This window comes from Hermetia illucens, chromosome 1 (genome assembly GCF_905115235.1).
Source record: "Hermetia illucens chromosome 1, iHerIll2.2.curated.20191125, whole genome shotgun sequence".
Classification (NCBI taxonomy): domain Eukaryota; kingdom Metazoa; phylum Arthropoda; class Insecta; order Diptera; family Stratiomyidae; genus Hermetia; species Hermetia illucens.
Genome location: NC_051849.1, coordinates 63,757,215 through 63,777,466, shown reverse-complemented (window position 1 = coordinate 63,777,466; position 20,252 = coordinate 63,757,215). Strand labels below are relative to the sequence as shown.

Below are 20,252 nucleotides of genomic sequence, written 5' to 3'. Positions count from 1 at the left end.
TGTGCATGAGCCATGGTTGGCTTATGCAATTTGAGGAGAAAACGACAAAAGGGAAGGTTATTGATCATTTTTAAGGTTTTGTGTAAAACGAAACCTTATTAAAATCGCTTCAATGTAATTGAAATAATAAAAACTTGTTGTTTCTTTTTCGTTGGTGTGGGTATTTATTCTTGCAAATACCGATATTTCGGGAACCACTTGTTCCCTTCATCAGTGCAAACAAGTTTTCAACAACAAGTTTTTATTACTTCAATTAATTAATCGTTGGAAACACCGCATAATTTCACTCTGACGCTTCAATGTGTCTCAGTCTGTCTGTCACATGCACTTTAGTCCAGAAGGGCTAAACCGAAATACCACGCATAGAGAGAGTGGCATAAATTTAGTTTAGAGAGATTTAGTTTTAGAGTTTAAATGATAGTTATCCATACATGCAAAGGGGGATATAGTCGTGTAGGCTATTAAATGAAAGGTAACGGTAGGAAATCCCCCTTAAATTCATCCTAGGACTTCCAGATTTTGTACCAGCATAATTATTGCATATATACGTGCTAAATTTCATGGAAATCTGGCCATTAAGGCCAAAGTTATAGCCGTTCAAACTTAGCTATTTCGCTGCTTCCAATGCCATGCAAATAAGATGCTGACGTCATAGTTAATCGGAATAATTGACGTTCGCGTGAAATATTAAAGTCGCATTTATGATGAATGCAACCCTTATTAAGGTTTTGTGTAAAACACTTATGTATAAAACACTTATGTGTAAAACGCTTATGTGTAATCTTCGAAAGATGTCCTTGCACTCGTGCACTCGTCGCTCCTCACATCTTTTCCTTTTCCTTCGGCCTTTGTCCCGTTCACAAGCGAGGTCGGCTCGTCATGATTGGCTTCGCCATTTGGCTCTATCGAATGCCTGATCAGGATGCAATCGCAAGGCTTTTAAATTCCCATCCAGCGTATCAAGGCACTGTTGTTTCGGCCGGCTTTGTGGTTGCTTACCACTGACTTCGCTGTTCAGAACAATATTGGTAAGTGAATTCTCGTTAGCGTGAATTACTTGACCACACCATCGAAAACGCCTCTCTCGCAGTTTTTCCACGATCGATGCAAACCCATATCGATCGCGGATATTCTCATTTCAAACGTAATCCAAACGTGTCACGCCAACAGTGAAATGCAACACCTTTGTTCCCATTATCGCAAGACGCCGTCCATTGTCTTTTATAGTCGGCCAACACTCAGAATTATATAGAGCGGCAGACGGACGACATTGCAGTAAATTTTAGATTTGGGACGTGCGCTGATACGTCGATCACAAAGAACGCCAGTTGTGGAATGCCACTTCATCCACATCGCGTTAATACGTGAAGCAGTTCTCTATTGGCTGATAGCATTGACTCGAGATATTTATTCGCTGAGGTCTGGCAATGACAGTAACCTGCCCTCGAGATATTTAAATCACTCATTTCTGGCAATGGCAATAACCTGCCCAGAACTGAGGGATTAAATATCTCGGATCAATGATATCAGCCAATGGAAAACTACGTTATGCTCCTCACATAGGGAAACACAAAACCTTTTATACCTGAAGAGTCAAGCTTCCGGTTTCCCGACCTGTTTGTGTTTGAAAATTTATATATCACAAATAGACACTGCTAAAATGGCTTTTTGGGTTTCCAGAAATTTCAACAGAATTTAAAAAGAGATACAGAATGATAAAGGATACTAAATGGGAGAGAAAACAAAAATGCTGAATGCTTGCAAAAAGCCCTACAGGTCCTACAGGACAGCCAGGTTTCCGTGACCTGCTCAAGGAAAGGCAGTCGAAGACCGACCCGGCTACAACAAGTTGGAAATATAACTTAATCTATTGCTTACTATGATATGGTTCTATGGTTAGCTTCCATGGAGAGTGAGCATAGTTTTATTGAAAATGTATTAATAAACACATGAAATTGTATCTAACTCAGACAGCTCTTAAAATAAATAATTTCGGAAAGCACACGTTCAAATTTCCTGTTCCGAGCAGCGGAAATGAAAAGTTCAAAACAGGATATTCAAAAATAGCATCATTCCACTCATATTAATTAATTTTTTCTCTGCGTATACCTTCCAGGGAAGATAAAACTGGAAAGGGGACTTTTATTTGTCCATTGCAAAGGCCGTGCAAAAGGGGGTCCGATAAGATACGCTTCTCTTATAGTTTATTATTTCATTTTCATATCAGCATTGCAGCAAAATCCTGCGGTAGCACTTTATATGCATTACGGCGGTCGTCTTCACACTAAATTTAATAGATTACGCCTTCCAGGAGTCATCCCATTCATCCTGACCTCGTAAATTTCGCAATAAATTTTTAATATTACCACACTTTATATCGAATGGCTTTCATTGGAAATAAACAATAATGTTGATGGCACAGCTTGTAGTGCAAAGAATAGATCGTCTTAAATGTAGGTGGAAGCGCCGATGATGAATAATGGAAGCTCATTCATAGCCCTTGGGAAGGCAGCTATAACTTCTTAAATCCCAGCGTCTATTTCGATGCGAATTGAGGGGCTGAAAGGGTGCATAATTTTCTTGGGCGGCACTTATTCGCTTTGGGAAATGAACCATTGAACACTGGATGTACGGCTTGATACCTTGTTGCCCACCTCATAAAGTCATGCCAAAGCCTAACACATCGTAAAAATTATATTATTCTTATCTTATCCTGCAATGAAAAACTTTGAGCAGTCCCAGTGAGCACTGATTGTGCCTCCCTGAACCATGCTAAGACTGTAAAATTGTTTTTCGACATTTACGATATTACCGCTTCATTACTCGCCTGGATGTACAATTGTTTCACAAAGTGGGAAAAAGGAGCCTCCCGGAGCAGAATGAGGTCAGATACACCGGGAAATTCTCAAGATGGGGAGCTCGAACCGTTCGCAATAAAATTTATTGAAGTTACTTGACTTTTTTTAAGAGTGTACTGTGAGAGGGTCATAAAACTTTGGAGAAGTCATAAAAGGTATATGGAGTATGCACGTAAAATGCTGAAAAGCTCCTTCTGCCAATGGTGAAAGTCAATTCCTAAGGATTACGCGGAAAAACAACTGAGGAGCGGAAGACAATTTAGCCATTGCAAATTTAAAAACAACTCACAAACTCAATAAACCTGAGAAAGGTTTAACGGTTTCGGGTCGATTTGCTATAAATAAAGTCGGAATCAATGGGAAATTACGAATGAATGTAAAGCCGATGTGAAAATTGCACTGCGAAGGGTGCGGAGACGAGTACATACGAGCAGGCGAAATGCGGTTGAAGGACTTTTGGTCGACTGGTTTTTCATTTGAAACTTGGCGGTTGAATGGTATGAATTCGTTTCCTGTCAATTTGCATTTAAGGATTTAGAATCAGTCGTAGACCAGAATCTGACTAGCTTTCAACTTTATAATTCACACTTTTATTTACGTAAAGGAAAAGCTGGAAGAAATTGGAAAATGATCTGATGTTCGATATGAAGATGAAAAGGATATAAAGTTCATCAACTTTTAAGATTAAACAAGTTAAACCCTGCCAATCATTTCTACACTTTAATTTCCCATTCTGTTATTCATCGTGTAATGTCATATCCTTTCACCTTCTTGCTCTATATCTTAAGGCAGCATAATTTTGCAAACGTATTGTACACGCAGCGTTTCACATCCTTAACCCCACCTAAAGGTTTTGCGAGCAAATCATGTGGAGCAGACACCTGAGCTTATGACAAGGGATGCAAGGATCGTGGGTAGGTCACTTGGTCATGGATATATATACATAGCCATCGATATTCATGCCGTGAGCAATAGCAAGAATAATAACCAAAGCAGCAAAAGCAAGAAAACAGCACAAATGTAGAAACCAGATAATGAGTAAAACTTGAGATATACATAAGGTAGGGAAATAAGATTCAAATTGTTAACATGTCCTGAAAGCGATACATTATTTGCAGACAACTTGGTGCTGGTAACTTCAAATACAAATAGGCTCAAATTAGGGAAAAGTCCTTTTTTGGGCTAAGGGATGAACGTGTTTAAATAGTAAGTGTTGCACGCCCGCAAGGTAAGCTATCGAATTACCAACTAAACGCCACTCCATTATCAGAATGCTATTCTGAAACCATTTGGCACATTACTTTTAGCTAGTCCTTCCGTTTTCCCGCCCAAAGCCAAAGGTATAGTGGAAGGGTGAACAAAGCGATGATGACAGTGGTAAACAAAGCGTTGGAAGCAGAGAAGCAATGATATATTGGACCGCGCATTGTCGGGCTTTCAACCAGAATCAAGCAGCCCTTATTTTACATTCCACCCTTTGCTGGCTGTTCCACTCAGACTTCTGCCTTAAGGTTCCTTCAAGTCAAGGAATTCCTTAAAAAAATGGGGGGAGCAGAAAAAGGAGAATTTGTAAATTGAAAGAACCGCCTGCCATCCGGTCTCTCTACCGGTTGGGCTCCATTTTTTCGCAAAAAGTAGAATCGTCCCAATTTCGTGCAGATGCGACTTAAAGCGCCAACTCAAACGGAAATAATCAATCTCACTGTGAGGCGCCGCAAGGGGCCCACGTATGAACCGAGCTGGTCAGTCTCCATTCAGCCGTCGAAAAAAATTAAAATAATCAAATTTATTATTAGGGAATATAACTGTAATTTAACAAAAAATTACTTATAGGAATAATTGAATTGGAATTATAATTTATCAAATTTATCTACATTATAAATTTAGGGCCCCGAAATGGAAAAGCGATTTAAAAAATTGTATAGTGAAGTACCAGTGGAAAATAACACTAAAGGATAAGCAACTGCCCCAGTACAATCATCGAAACTTGCAAAACCAGTGATATTAAAAGGAGAGACTGTTGAAGAAAAACCAGTAACTCCAACTCATAACCTCAAGGGATAGCAACAAACTGCACTGCAGAACCATCCAAATACTCCTACTCACCACCCTACGAACAAAAATAGATTCTAACCAAAGGTTCGGTACTACCCCAGAGAGCACAGTAGTTTGCCCGTACCTCACATCCGAACAGCAGAATAAGTCACCTGAAAAACTGAGCCATCGAAAGAAGAAAAACAGGTACACTTCTAAGAAGTTTCCCTAACTCCAGCAACAGTCTACATTTTTGAAATGTAAATATTAATATAATAGTATTGGTAAAAGTAAAATACGTTAGGCCTCAGGAGCCGGCATCAAATTGGGCAGGGTGTGGCCTGTGCGCTCTGCTGCTGGCTCCTCCTGTTAACTTTTCCGCTCTGGTCACATTTTCCGCTCGATGTGGGACTCGGAGGATTCTTCGCTTTGTCCTCGTGAATTCAGCTTAAATTTGCAATGTCATAAGACAACAACCCCCATGGTCGTTTTAGAGACGTAACCCGGAGGCCTGGTTCCACCAATTGGACGCGCATTCCGTGCTCACAGGCATCAACACTGATGCCATGCGATCGTCGGCCTGGGCGAGGGGTCGATTGGGCTCGTTGTCGACGTGCTTGAAAAATGCTCATACTCAAATTTGTAGGGCACCCTCATCAAAAGACTGCCAGTAAGCGAGTCAGCAAAGCTGAATCACTTGCTGACGGGGCTCGCCTTAGGTGACCGCTCTCCGAGCCAACTGCTGCGTGAGATGAAGAATTTGGGCGAGGAAAAGGTCGGCGTTGAGCTGCTTTAATCGCTGTGGTTGTTGCATCTCCTGGAGAACACCTAGGCCATCTTGGCCTGTCCAGAGTTCGGATCTTTGGAAGTGTTAGCAAACATCGCTGACAAGATCGACAAGGTGCACGCATACCCTGTGGTCAGTGAAGTGTCGTAGAAGGCCACGGACCAAATTACCGAGCTTCAGCAGACGGTGGCCACACTCGCGGCTACCGTTTCTAAGCTAGCTGCAACAGTGGGAGCTTTGGTCCGGGAGGTAGGTCCCAAACGCGTTCGCGGTCAGCAAACCGAAATGAGCGATCAAGTAATCGGTACCTCAACTTCATAAACCAGTTTACTTCGCACATCCAGCACACATCCGACAATGTATTATAGTTGCAGACGCTTTGTCACGCATTTCAGAGGTCAGAATCTATGCCACGGTCAACCTCAAATACAAATTCTAGGAGTTTTCCCTTTTCGGCTCAATTTCCGAAATATTCTGCGAGACCTCTGAAAAGGAAGCGCACTTTCCACAAGAAAGTATTCTATGCAGTGCAGGATCATGCACACCCAGGCATTTGGACAACGAATCGGCTGGCCACAAACAAACTTTTCTGGCTCTCAATGAATAAGGATGTTAACTCCTGAGCCGAATAGTGCATCGCGTGCCAGAAGTGTAAAGTCACCAAGCACGTACCAAAAGAAGGAGGCTCATTTTCTCGGTCTACCAAGCGTTTTCACACGAAATACATCGACATAATTGGCCCCTTGCCAGCTTTGTATGGCTTCAGGTATTACCTCACCATCATCGACAGGTTTACGCGGTGGGCTGAGGCAATACCTCTGTTTGACATTTCCGCAGAATCATGCACCGAGGCCCTTTGTCGGGAATGAATAGTAAAATTTGGAGTTCCGCCGAATTTATTTCTGACCAGGGAACGCAGTTCGAGTATAACTTAGACTTAGGAAATTCCTAGGCTTCAAACATCATTGGACGACTGCGTACCACCCACAATCCAATGGGACGCTGGAACGCTGGCATAGGACACTGAAGGCCTCTTAGCGGTTGCCCTCTCGTCCTGCCTTTCGTTATATTTGGTCTAGGTAAAGCTCATCGTGAAGAATTTGCCGGCAGTTCCCTCGAGCTGGTATAAGGGGAGAATTCGAGACTCCCTGGCGATTCTGTATTCGATATCAGGTCAGTCCTTTCTACCACTGGGCTTTTGCTCCGAAACGATGTGGCCAAACTAAAATTACCTCTGCGATGCCGTCATTTTCCGACGAAGGCTAACGCCTCCAAGAACCTGGACGTTTGCACAAACATATTGGTTCGCGTGGATGCATCCCGAAAGTCCCTACAACCACCATATGAAAGCCCATAGGAAGTATTAAACAGAGGGGAACACTTCTTTAGGTTTTACGTCGACGGCAGCCCCAAAAGAACATCTCCGTGTCCAAAACTAAAGCTTTTTGTCCCCGGCTCTCAGGTCTCGGAGAAGAAAGGTGTACGGAACGGAACGGGTGGGATAGGGTAGAGACGCTACAGTGTGGAGCCGCTTAGCGGCAATTCACCCGTGCTCCCCACCAAAGCCGTGCAGCACAACTCATTACACCTTACGCTCATCACAATAAAAATAATTAATTTGTAATTATAATTTATGAAATTTATCGACGAATTATCAAATATATATAAATTATAATTTATTAATTACATTATATTACCATGCTTTCAGTACAACCAAGAACTTCAGTCGCCGGTGAGACGCAAAGTCAATCCTTCGTTTTCATTAATTTAAAAGACATGGTTTTGCTTTCCTAGTAAGGAGCGTTAAGCTAGCGCCACCCACAAAGTTCGGTAGCGCAAGGCGCTTACAATGCACCCCTTTGCCAAGAGCATCAACCCATACCCGTAGAGCAGAATGATCTGTGCAGCACTCATGAGAAGATGTCTCCTAATAGAGGTAGGACCATTAACGTCTGCACCAACCGGCTTAGGGTCAAAACTCAGCTTTGTCCGCTGTTCCTTTTATTTACTCTAAAAAGCTCCTATTCGATTCGAGCGTCATTCCCAGGTACTTAACTGTTGGTTTAAACTCTATAATCATTTCTCCGATGTTCAGCAGTGCGCCCAACAGCAAGTGCTGCACATCATCTGTATGACCGGCCAAGTCGAGTCCAAGCAACTTATAGTAGGAAGCGTTCTTGGGGGTAGGATAGGTGAATGCATTTACGCACATAGTGTTGGACTCCCGATCCGGTACGTCGTTGGACTACCAACTAAACACCTCCCCATCGTCAGAGAGCTAACCTGGAACCGTTTGTCATATTACTTCGGGCCAGCAATCCCCAAATATCTGCAAGGGATAATGCGGTACATGAAATTAATAGAATAACTAGTGTGTCTAGTATGTCTGCCAATCTTACGAAAATAAAAGCATTTCCGACATAAGACATTATGAGGACCACTAATCGCCAAGATCGGCGGCTGTGCGCCTCAACGCGATGAACTCCCTTTAGTGGATCCGAACTCCTCGCCTTTGTAACCAAAATCAAAACAAATATTTGCTTTAAAAAGTAATAATCTGGATTTGTCATTTCATATTTCCCGCGGCCATATTCAGTGTAGAAAATTGTGCACCTATATTTTAGATATATGGCGACCCCCTCTTCACCTTTTAAGTTTAACACGCAGTTATCTAATTCATCAGATGTGTGGAGGTTCACAGTTGTCACCTTCTCACCAAATTTCGAGTCAATCGGGATATTCGTTCCTGTGAAAAATGCTTATGACCGACAGACAGACAGACCTGCGTGTAGTTACCAGATCTCCCTTTAGCCGTAAACCCAGTGGCGGATAGGGGCAGACCTATTGATGTGTAAATATGTGTTCATTTACATTTCTTTTCTGAGTGTGCTTGGACATGTGTTTGTTCATCTCGGGTGCGTGGACCGAAATGGCTATGTGAAGCATACCCAGAAATTAAAAAAATATAAGAAGGAGAAAACTTATGGCGCCTGGGCTCCGAACCTCAATATTGGCAACTTTTTGGAGTACGCAAACGGGCTACCAACCGCCGATATGCCTCGACCGTAATGCCTTGGTGGTGGACAATTTGGCCACTGTGGCAACTAATGCTATAAGTGTTTTAGATTTGAAGAAGAAGTTGTTTAAACGAAACACAAATCTGCCAAGAACACCGACTACAAAGGCAAAAAATGATGGGCCGAAGAAGATAGCTGGACGGAAACGCAATTTCGAAGCCAAACGCATCTGTTCAAGAGGTATACCAAGTCCAGGAAATAGATCCATTTAAAAAAAAACTCACCAATTTGACGATCTTCTTCATTACCTAAGACGGCAAGAGAGGCGGCCAGCTAATTATAAAGATGAAGAAGTCTGCAAAAGGAGTAATCCGGGACAGACTCACCGAGAACTGAGTCCTGACCCGGAAGAACTACCTTTCATGCAGCTCGAAACTAAAATAGTTTCGTGCTGTTCGTGTTAATCAAGGACAAGCACAACGTGCACCAAGCCATTAAAAAGACGATGATAGCCATCAAGGTGCTTTATAATAGGTCGCAGAGAGAAGATAGAAGACCTAAGGAAAAGCCGAAAACCGCTGTCCCAACGGTGTCACAGGCGACTCAAGTGACACCAAAGCGCAAGTTTATCGACTTCCAGTCAAGTAGAAGGGTGCAAGTTAAAGAGGGGGAAGGTTTAGGGAATCAGCAGGAGCCAAAAAGGAAACAAATCAGAAAACCGGAAGCTGAACGCTTCAAATATGAAAGGTTTTGTGTATTGATTGTAAGCAGGTGTTGGTACGAATAGCATTTTGCTGCCGCATGGGAATAGACCACCATATTTCTTTTCAGAGAACGGGTCATTGAAGTAACAGTCCTTTTTCGGACCCCGCAATGCTCCCTTTTGCAACCAATGTCAAAATTAATAGCAGCTTCGGAAAGTACTAATCAAGACTTTTCACTTCCCTTCTGTTATTTTTAATGACGATTCTAGTAAGTAAAAAAAATATTACACCCCTCTTTTGCATGTATGGGAACTCCCCGTAAACACAACGTAGAACTATGTTACTCACTGCATCCAAGAGGATTTAAAAGTGCCACCTTTCTACCAAATTTCGTATCAATGGGGGTAACCATTTCTAAAATGTAAGCTGTGGCAGAGAGGCAGACAGACAGACGGACAAACAGACAGTAAATCCAATTTAGAAAGGCGTTCTGATCAGTGCAACGAACTAAACTAAAAATTCAGGAGGAAAACATGGCGGAAACAAAGCGGGAACGAGGCAAACCAAGGGAAACCCAAGGAAAATAGAAACGGTCCATGGATTAATGTTGTAAATTAAAAGAAGAACAGGAAACCAAAGGTGCGAATTCGCCCAGAGGCAATTATAATCTTCAGCAAAGGAAATCTATCGCATGTGGAGATACTAAAAAAGCTGAAACCTGACCTCGACCTAACAAACCTAGGTGGAAACGTCGCAAAAATTCAAAGCACCCAAAAACGCGACCCAAGGTGTGAACTGAAAAGTTCAGCCTGGGAAAAGCTGACGGCTTTCGAATCCAAGTTGTAAACTCGCATGGGGTACGTTCCCAAAGCGTTCCCAAATACATAAAATCTACTTATATGCAATGCAACGAGCTCGAGAAGGTAACCTCCAGGGAAGAGATCTGCATTGCTTTGAAGCAACAATTCATGTTGAAGGAATTGGGAAAAAAGTCCATCGTGAGTCTAAGAAAAACTAACGGCGTCATTCAATCGGCCACAATGGGACTGTCAGTGAGCCATGGGGGAAGGTTGGAATTGGATGGGTTATTTCCCGTCTAGGGGATCAGAGCTCTCTAAGGAGGTGCTTCGAACATGTGGACACTTCGCGAATGCCCATGTCGATGGTGCGGAGAGAAAGGCAGTGCAGTGCAATTGAAGCCCCAAAATGCGTTTTTGCGACGGAGAGGGGAGAAGGGATAACCGGCAATATGCCGGAAGCGGTAAATGCCTGGAATTTAGGAAAGCGTTAACTGCAATAAAAAGCAAGGTTAATATAAATAAATCTCAATCATTCCAGGGTCGCACAGGATTTACTTGCGTGGAAATCTTACGAATCCGTGATGCCGTCATAAGTGAACCATATAAAAACTTTGACGGTGGCGCATGGGTCGATATGGTCGCGCGGTCATCAGGCAATACAATATACCATAGGTATGATGGCTAGTGGCTATGTGTGGGCAAAATTAAGTGATATATTTTTAAACAGCTGCTAAGCCCCAACGAGCCTCACATTTTCAGAATTTGTAGACCCGTTAGATGATCTTTTTCTTGACGCAAGAAGACCAAATCCAACTGTGATAGCCGATCAATTTAATGTGTGGGGCATCGAATGAGTCAACAAGGAGACTAGCATTCACTCAGTTGGATATAGTTCTGGCCAAGGGAGGTGATATAAACAGCTATCGGAAAAGAGGATCTGGTCCAATTGTAGATCTGACTTCTGTTAGCCCTGCACTGGTACATAATATGCGTTGGTAAGTTAGTGAGGACTTCACGTTAAGCGACCTTTAAACTAAGATCGAAGCCAAAGGGCAGGAGGCGTGCACAACAGAAGCCGAAATCGAAAAGAAACGCCAGGATGATCAGCAAAAGGAATGGATGACTAAACATTCATGGACGTGTGGCTAGACCAGCCTAGCAAGACAAGCACATCCACGGATGAAGCTCTCCATACCACAAAGTGCATCATTAAAGCATGTGACGCATCGATCTCTAGGAAACGCTCAGTCCAAATTAGAAAACCCAATTACTATACGCCTATAAAATTGTAACGGGACGATTTACAAATCGTTCATCTCCGCAAATCACGTGCGCTACTCTCCTTTTAAAAATCATCCAGAGATTATTTCTCCAGTGAGAACAGGGTGTTGACACTTTCCAGCGACCCCTGAATGTGACACCGATTCCGCACGACGGCCCCAGTAAAACCCCAGGTTTGGACAGCATACCGAATAAGGCCCTAAAACTTGTCGAGAAATGTAGACCGAACACATTTGCGAAGTGGTTCCAAGCTTGCATGTCCGACGGGATCTTTCCCATATCATGGGAACAGGAGAAATTTTTACTGCTACCTACAGCTGCGCAAACTCCAGGTCAACCATCCTCCTAAAGACCCATATACCTTCTAGACACTATGGGGAAAATGTTACAGCGGATGATTTATAATGGATTACTCCCAGTTGTTTAGAACCAAGGAGTCCTCACGGACCGACAGTATGGGTTCCGGAAAGCCAGACCAACCATTAATGCCATCAAAATGATTACTCGATGGTCGAAAATGCAATTCACGGAAAGGGTTGTATCAGCAAGTATTTCGTCGACCACCCCCCGACGTGAGAAATGCTTTCAACTGGACTAATTGCAACCCTATACGAAAGTCTCTAGCAATGATTGATGTTCCCACCTATCTCGCTGCTATTGTCGATAGCTAATTGCAAGAGCGGACGCTCTGGTGGACCCAAGGAGTACTGTCTCCGTGAGCGGATAATGGTGACTTCAAGGCCCATTATGACAGCATAGCCAACTGTACACGGCTATAAGAGAATTCGGTATTCTGACGAAATTGATAAGACTGACAAAGTTGACCCTGCCGAATGTGCGAGGACAGATAAAAACAACAGGATCACTCTCTAGCCCATTCAACATCAACAACGATCCAATACAAGAGTTCTTTTTAACCTGGCTCTGGAGGAAGTGATTCGCCATGCAGACGTCAATGCAAGAGGCGCCATCTTCTTTAAGTCTACCCAACTAATGGCCGATGCTGACGATATTGACATTTTGGGAAGAACAACAAAATTCAAAAGTGGACAACACGAAGTAAATAATAATCTCCATTGCAGTCAAGCCGGCGAATGTGGTATTAGAACTTATGACAATGACGTTAATTATCCAAACATCACTAGTGGTAGCTTCGTTTATTTATCAGATATACAAGGATTAAAATCTTTAGTGTCATAAAGGGCCAAGGCACAACAGCTTAATTCTATGTAACAGGTCAAATGTCGTAAGCTGGAGTTCTAAGGGTAATGTCTAATACTTACTATTATATATAATAAAGTCGAAATAAGATAAAAATATCCCAAAAGTAGATTAGAAAGTTTAGTGAAAAGCTTAATATTATTAATAAAGTTATAGTAGGGCAAATTGAATGAATTCACTTACTCATTAAATTCTTATACATCATGATCTACTAGCTACATACAAACTCGTGCCAGATATATCTTGACATTTAAAATCCACGAAGCTTTTCATACCTGAAGCACGGAGCTTCCGCTTTTCCACTTGTTTATCTTGCATTTATAAACTGGAGTTTGCTTGCCTACAATGAAATTCTAAATTATTAACGAAGAAGATACCAATACCATGTACAATATTTTTCCTGTTGGTCCTATTGCTTAGAGGATACACATTTTTTGGCAGATAAGATTCAGGTATCTATGATCCAGCTAATGAGCCATCAAAAGAAGAATCCACGTCCTTCCAAGAATTATTCATCAGCCAAAATTTTAATCAAATTAGCCCACCTACTTCAAGGACCATACTTCATTTTTACCAAAAATTGATTGAGGCTACACGTGGACGTTCCTTGAAAAATATTATGGCTAACATCAGCCATACCAGCATGATGGGTATCAATTTCAAATAATCATTTTCAATACTAAGAACAAGAACACTCAACCCGCCCCAACTTCATAAGCTCTACAACTGCATAGAATCTGAAGCGCTTCCAAGGCACAATTGTCTGCCGCTATCGACCCTTCTTGCTTCTCATCATTAATAATTCACTCGGGATCATAAAATTTCCCGAACATCAGTGAACTTCCTCCGGTGGTCTATCGTCTATTTCCACTGATGAATTCTGCTTGCACAGAGGAATATATATAGCTTTATTTTTAGGCCAAATTAATGTAACTAGAAGGGGGACGGATACGTGACCTTGTTTAAAATTTATATATTCATCGGGCCTTAGATTTATTTTCAGTTAAAGAACTGAGATACTTTGAGATTATCCTATAAATAAAGATAGGATGCGGAAGACGTTCTAGTGCCACTGGAAATGAAATATTCAAGAGAGCTTATTTGTGATTATATGTCCTTCGATTTCTAGCGATGAAGGACGTAATGATCATAAAAGAGAGGACTTACCATTGTCCACGGTTTCACTCAGCCCTCCTAGTTGCACTGTAAAGAGATGAAAAGTTCGACATTTAATAATTTAGATGTAATTTTGAATTCTAAGCTAATAATAGAGGATGACCAGAATTGCTTTAAGAAAGTTCGAGTTCAGTATTTCATCTGAAGCTGAAAGTCCTTCACCATGAAATTTCAGCATCTGTATCTATAACACATGATCCAGGGAGATCTCCCTCCTCCTTCTCCCGCCTATTTCTCACGCAACATGACACTCTCCTAACCCTGAAAGCCTTCTCTAACCCTTTTATAACCAATTATTTGGTTGTTATAAACACATCCAAATAGCTTCACGCCTCGATTAATTCGAACTGTTTTGATTTCAGTCGATTATGTGGCTGCAAACTAATTTGGCTCAATTAACTCGTCGCGATTAGGTTGGAATCACGTTAATTAAATTATATATGAATGGAAATGTTTGCAATAAGAGATGTGACCACAGAATGTGTATAAATAATGCCGGTAACATCATTACGCATACAAATTATTTATTGAACGAAGCCTCATCCAACAATGGATACCGAAATACCCAATTAGGACTAATTAATAATTCAGAGCATTTTACAGGTTTTATACCGGAGGCTCAGTGATGGCATTCATTTTATTTACATTTAAACCAATTCTGAGGACATTTCGGTCGAAATAGCCAATTTATATTTGTGGTTTTATTTGTAGAGGTGGGAATAATGCTGGACAACTGATTCCACTATTATTCATTGCTGCTTGATTGATATGGTCATATTTGAGGATTATTTGATAAAGTTAATCGCATTTCGTTTTGTCTATTTAATACAGGTTAATATTGTGGTGAAAATTACTTTGAAAATTATGAATGAAGTCAATGGAAATTCGAGATGACACGTAAATTTTCATGAGTGTCCGCTGGCGAATTAATGAAAAAGACAAAAATTATGAATAAGCGGTTTATTAACACGCGACCCAATTGAAGCACAAGCCATGCAATTTTTGCGTTATAAAATGTTTACAATCAATTCTGAAAATAGCACACAATTTGCAGCGTCCGCGACTTTGCGGCATGGGCAGTATTTCATTTTCCTTTTCCATGGGCAAGTTGGCAAGAGAATCCATTCAATAGTTTCGAATATTCCCATTCTCCCATTTTAACACTACTTAGCTTTCCCAATTAACTCTCTCAGTTTCATGATTCCCATCCTGACGCTTAATTATATTCAATATTTAACAATAAATACCAACAATTGGTCGCTTTCCCCTAAACTCAGGAAACCAATTTCATTTGAACAATTCCAAATTTCATTAATTAATAAGCTTCGAATAGTGCAGGCGAAAATTGACCGGGCAAAACGTTCGTTGACCCTCATAAATTTGTCTATATTGCATATTATTGTATGCAAGCAGGCGATTAATCTTGCTGGAAGGAAATTGCATGCCCCTTGTAATATAATTTGTTGTTGCATTTGCTTTTGATGGGTCGGCTTTCAATTTTGAAGTTCAAGGCCAGGGTCGGCAAGAGCAAGAACTAGCGGGACCGAGACCGGCTGATTGAGTTGGCAGCTGATCACCGGGACACAATACGTGAGTTCGTTCTAGTCTTTGACAAAGAAAGGTTGATTTGAGGTCACTGTGAGGATCGATGCGAAGATTTTTTTTTTTAACACACACAAAAGGTGGTTGTAAGTTTGGATGGAATTGAATGCGAATATCAGGAAAAGAAGAGGAGTTGTTGCAAGTTCACTGGGAAGTGAGTGCGAAGATCGGGAGAAAAAAGAAGCTGTAGCAAATTCGCTGTTTTAAGTTCACTATGAAGTGAGTAAAAGGATCTGGACAGAAAACAGATTGTTGCAAAATTGAATATCTGGAAAAGGAAAGGAGGTTTCTGAGAAGTGAGTGTGAAAATTTGCATAGAAAAGGAAAACTTGCATGCGGAGATGAGGATTCGAAATCGCTTGATCGTGGCAAAAAAATGATTGATTTCAAATAATTTTCCTATCTGAATACTTTGGAGTCCATTACTGACAATTTAAGCCCATTAAGTGCTAGGTTTGATGGTAGAATTAGCTTTTTCTTGCCTAAGAAGGTTCCTATTTCTAACCAACAATATTCATAATAGATTTGAAGCCGGATGTAGATATATTAGCACGTTTTGGGAGCTGGGAAAGGTTTCTTTTGAGCCTCGAATGACTACAATTATAACAAGTCGGAAAACTGGAAGCTCGCTTCAGGTATGAAAGGTTTTGTTTGCTTCTTCTGTGAGTATATTTGAGTGCAGAACTATGCCAATTGTACGTAGCCCGTTATGTATATGCATTTAGCATGTCAGATGACTCACTTTGGTATGATATTTAGATGCAGTAAATTCACACGGTAAAATCAATTTTGAGCTACTGTAACTTTGTTAGTAATAGTATGATTTTGATCAAACTTGGAGATAATATGCTACATATTATATACAACTATAATACTGAGAACTTTTATAACTCTAGGATAAACTTAAGGGGGTTTTTACTCGAATTCCCCAAAAATGTGGTAATATACTATTATCAACTTAATTTGAGCAGACATCGATATGGGGAGTATTTTGAGGAGGCAGCTTCACGATTTTTGTCAGATTTTTCGATTGAGAATGGGTTCGTTAAAGAAATCATCACTTTCCACCCCTCCCACTCCCCGGCTTTCCAACAAATCTCGAAACTAGGACCGGCGTCGAAAAGTACTAATGATACCCAATATGACTATATTCGGTGAAAAAAAAATAGACCCCCCTTTTGCATGTATGGGGACCCCTCCCCCCAAATCTCAACGTAGAGGGATGCCGCTGCATGTCTGAGCGTTCACAATCGGTATAGCCATTTCTGAGAAAAGTGCGTATGACAGACAGACAGATAGACAGCTGGGAATACCGTCGGACCAGAAGCGAGATGTTCTACGGCTAAGGAAGGAATATGGCGGTACATAAACTGCGTCCATAAGTCTAACACTTGCAGCGGCCAAAAGGACTATCACTGCCAGTAAAGTTCGGATTGGCTGAGTCGTCTGCCGACTACGAGAACAGATGACTGTGAAAAGATGCTTCAGCTGTTTGTAATTTGGTCACGTAGTGAAAAAATGTACTTGCGTTCACGATAGGTCCGACGTTTGTCACAAATGTGGAAAAAAAGGCCACATTGCAAAAGTCTGCGAAGAAAATCCCAATTGTCTGCTTTGCAAGCAAATAAACGACATTAACAGCGCGCCATATCATAGGCAGCAGCACATGTCCGGTGTATAGCAAGGCGATCGAAACTATGCGCAAATGAGGTTCCTACAGCTAAACTTGAATCATTGCCAAGCGGCTCAGGACGTGCTCTCCCAGACGATATGGAAAAACAAAATTGACGTTGCTATTATCTGCGAGTAGTATCTAGACGGTGGAGCTTGGGTTGCGAATAAAAGCGGAATAGTGGCGATATGGACATGCGGAAATCGGGCCATAGAAGGAACCACGAAGATTCTCGAAAGTTGCTTCACTAGAGGAAAAATAGGCGGAATATATATTTACAGCTGTTACGCGGCTCCAAACCTTACAAGAGAGGAGTTCCATTCTTTGGTGGAGAGGCTAGTAGTGGATGCAAACAACCATAGCCCTAAGATAGTAGCTGGCGATTTTAACGCATGGGCTGAGGAATGAGGCAGCCGTGAAACGAACGAAAGAGGACGTATATTACTCGAAGCTCTTTCTCGTCTGAATCTTGTAGTTGCTAACACTGGATGCGTGAACACTTTCTGAAAGAGAGATAGATGTCACTTTTGTTAGTGATGTTTTAGTAAAAGATTTTCAGTGATATGTCAGGGAAAAATATGCGCATAGCGACCACAAGGCTACCATTTTTGAAATCATGCATGGTACACGAATGAAGTGGTCCCGCACGAGAGCTGAAAAGTGGGCAGCTAATAAGCTTGACGAGGAGATTTTCGAAGATAATCTGCAGCAAAATACAGCGCTTGAAGGAAGCGCAGAAAATATGAAGCTTTACAGATCGGCGAAAAGTTGCGGCGAGCATGTGACGCCTCCATACCAAGGTATGTTGTATCTCAGAAGCGAGTTCCGAACTTTTGGTGGAACTCTGAAATCCGAGATTGCCGCAAGGCCTACCCCAAGGCCAGAAGGCGCAGTCAACGAAATAGAAACCGATCTGGATAGGAGCAGTTACATGAAGAATACAAAAACGCTCGGAAGAAATTACATGTGGCCATAATAAAAAGTTAAAGCGAACCCCTGGGCTGGCGCCTATAAAACAGTAATATCAAAAGTCAAAGGCAAACGCTCTCCACCGATTTCTTGCCCTGCTCTGCTTAATGAAATAGTAACGGATCTTTTCCCACAGAACGTGAGTACCGCTAACCTTCCCACTGTCGACATAGACACCGCCGAAGTTCCCGTCGCAAGTGAAACGGAGGTCCTCGAAGCTGCGAATAAAATTGTTTGAAATAAAGCACCTGCCTTGGGTAGCGTCCCCAACAAACCTCTCAAGGCAGTAGTCAAAATTGCTCCAAACATTTTTACCGAGGCGGTCACCATATTCCTTAATGAAGGAGCATTTCCTACACAATGGAAAAAGCAGAAATTAATACTAGTCCCCAAGCCAAACAAACCTTTCGGGGAAGTTTCGTCCTACAGGCCGATATGCCTTCTAAATAATGCTGGCAAACTATTTGTACCTATCTAGGGTCGAAAATCACAACCGATAACAGCTACGATGATGAAATCCGCGCACGGTTGTTGTCAGCCAACAGAGCCTATTTCAGCTTACAAAAACTGTTCCGCTCGAAACGTCTCACCATAGGGTCAAAGCTCTTACTGTACAAGACTATGATCTTGCCAGTCCTCATGTATTCCTCGGAGACTTGTGTTCTCAGCACGGGTCACTTAATCCGTATGGATGATGATGATCTAGCACGGAAAGTCTGTAAGGGCAATATCAATAATAGAAAAAGAAGACGAAGCAGAGCCTGCCTAAGATGGAGCGATGGTGTATGTTAGGACACCAGACAGCTTTTAGAGATATCGAATTGGTGGACCTCGGCGCAAAATCGGGATGTGTGGAGTTCCTTATTAAGGCAGACCTAGACTGGATACCGGTTGTTGCGCCGTTGATAATCATGATGATTTTTCGATATTCCGAGCAGTTCTGAAATTACAGTATTAAACAGGTAAAGTGTCGTTTGTCAGGTTTATGTCGATCGCCGCAATGAAACGCGAATTTACTGGTCTGAATGACGTTCGAATGAATTCGCTAAAAGAACATGAATCGAAGCCAAGACCTAGTTTGCGAAACGTGGTGCAGTCCACACGTTAAAATGCCGTTTATTTTTTTCCTCTAAGATAAACAGCATGGCACCCGAAAAACACATTTTTTGGAAATGGGTGTATATGTTGCCCTGTACTTCGAAAGTGAGTGATGAAATCGGTCTGAAAAAATGGTTACATATGCTCAAGATATTAATAAATATATGATGAAAAATTCGCATTTGTATCTTTATTCAGTTCTTCACAAAAAAAAAAATTACCCAAAAAAGCGAAAAAAACGCTTCTTACACGATGACCCCTATAAGCTTCTGGCTCGGATAAAGCCCCCGCCATCGGCAAGCTCCCGTATCATCAGTATTTCTGCCTGAAATCCATTGGGGAATCCTGGGATGCGGCACAGCTCGGCTACATTGTGCCTATCCGAGAAAACCCCCGGATCACTCCACAGACAATCTTCCAAATGCTTCGCGAAGCTCAGCTTCCGTGTACTGTAATCCGCTGGGAAGGTACCATCTGTCGGGGAGAACTGCAGAGCCCGGCATTCTTATACTGCACTACTTGCGCAACGCCTGCCACCACACAATAATACGAGAAATGGGATGTTCGCGTACTGTCCCTGGTACTAGGTTTGTAAAGTCAAAGAGAAACTCATCTTTTTCGTTGATTTCCGAGCTGACCCAAAGCATGTGCCTAGCTTTGCATGCCTTACTTGCCCAATAGTAAACTTTATATGTTTATATATATTGTAGTATATTGTAGTGCTTCCGTCTGCTCCAGTTTACTACGGTTAAGTCGCCGGAACTCAGGTCTGGGCACAGAGAGGCATGCAAGCTCTTTCTACAAAGAAAACATTCTCTAGCTCTATTTCGTTGCGTGTCCGATGCACGGAGCGGAACACTTTCACCTTTGCGTTCTTGGTTTCGAACCGCACTTAAAATAGAAGAAATTGGCGATTCACCTGTGGTTCCACCTCCTTCATCACCACCCAGCTGGCCTAGGAACATCGATTGTGTTTGAAGGCGATAGGTGTCGGTTCTAGTAGTTTCCCAGACATTTGTTACTGTATTCGTTT

At 41.9% G+C, this 20,252-nt stretch overlaps 1 protein-coding gene across 7 annotated transcripts in view; it reads right to left on the bottom strand.

The window, feature by feature from the left end:
- The window catches only part of LOC119648308, a 680,254-nt gene that overhangs the window by 312,894 nt on the left and 347,108 nt on the right, over positions 1–20,252 (bottom strand). For all 7 annotated transcript variants that reach the window (XM_038049997.1, XM_038050005.1, XM_038050015.1 and 4 more), the window contains one exon: positions 13,870–13,905. In XM_038049997.1, coding sequence (XP_037905925.1) covers positions 13,870–13,905 — 36 coding nt within the window. The remainder of the gene's footprint in view (positions 1–13,869; positions 13,906–20,252) is intronic.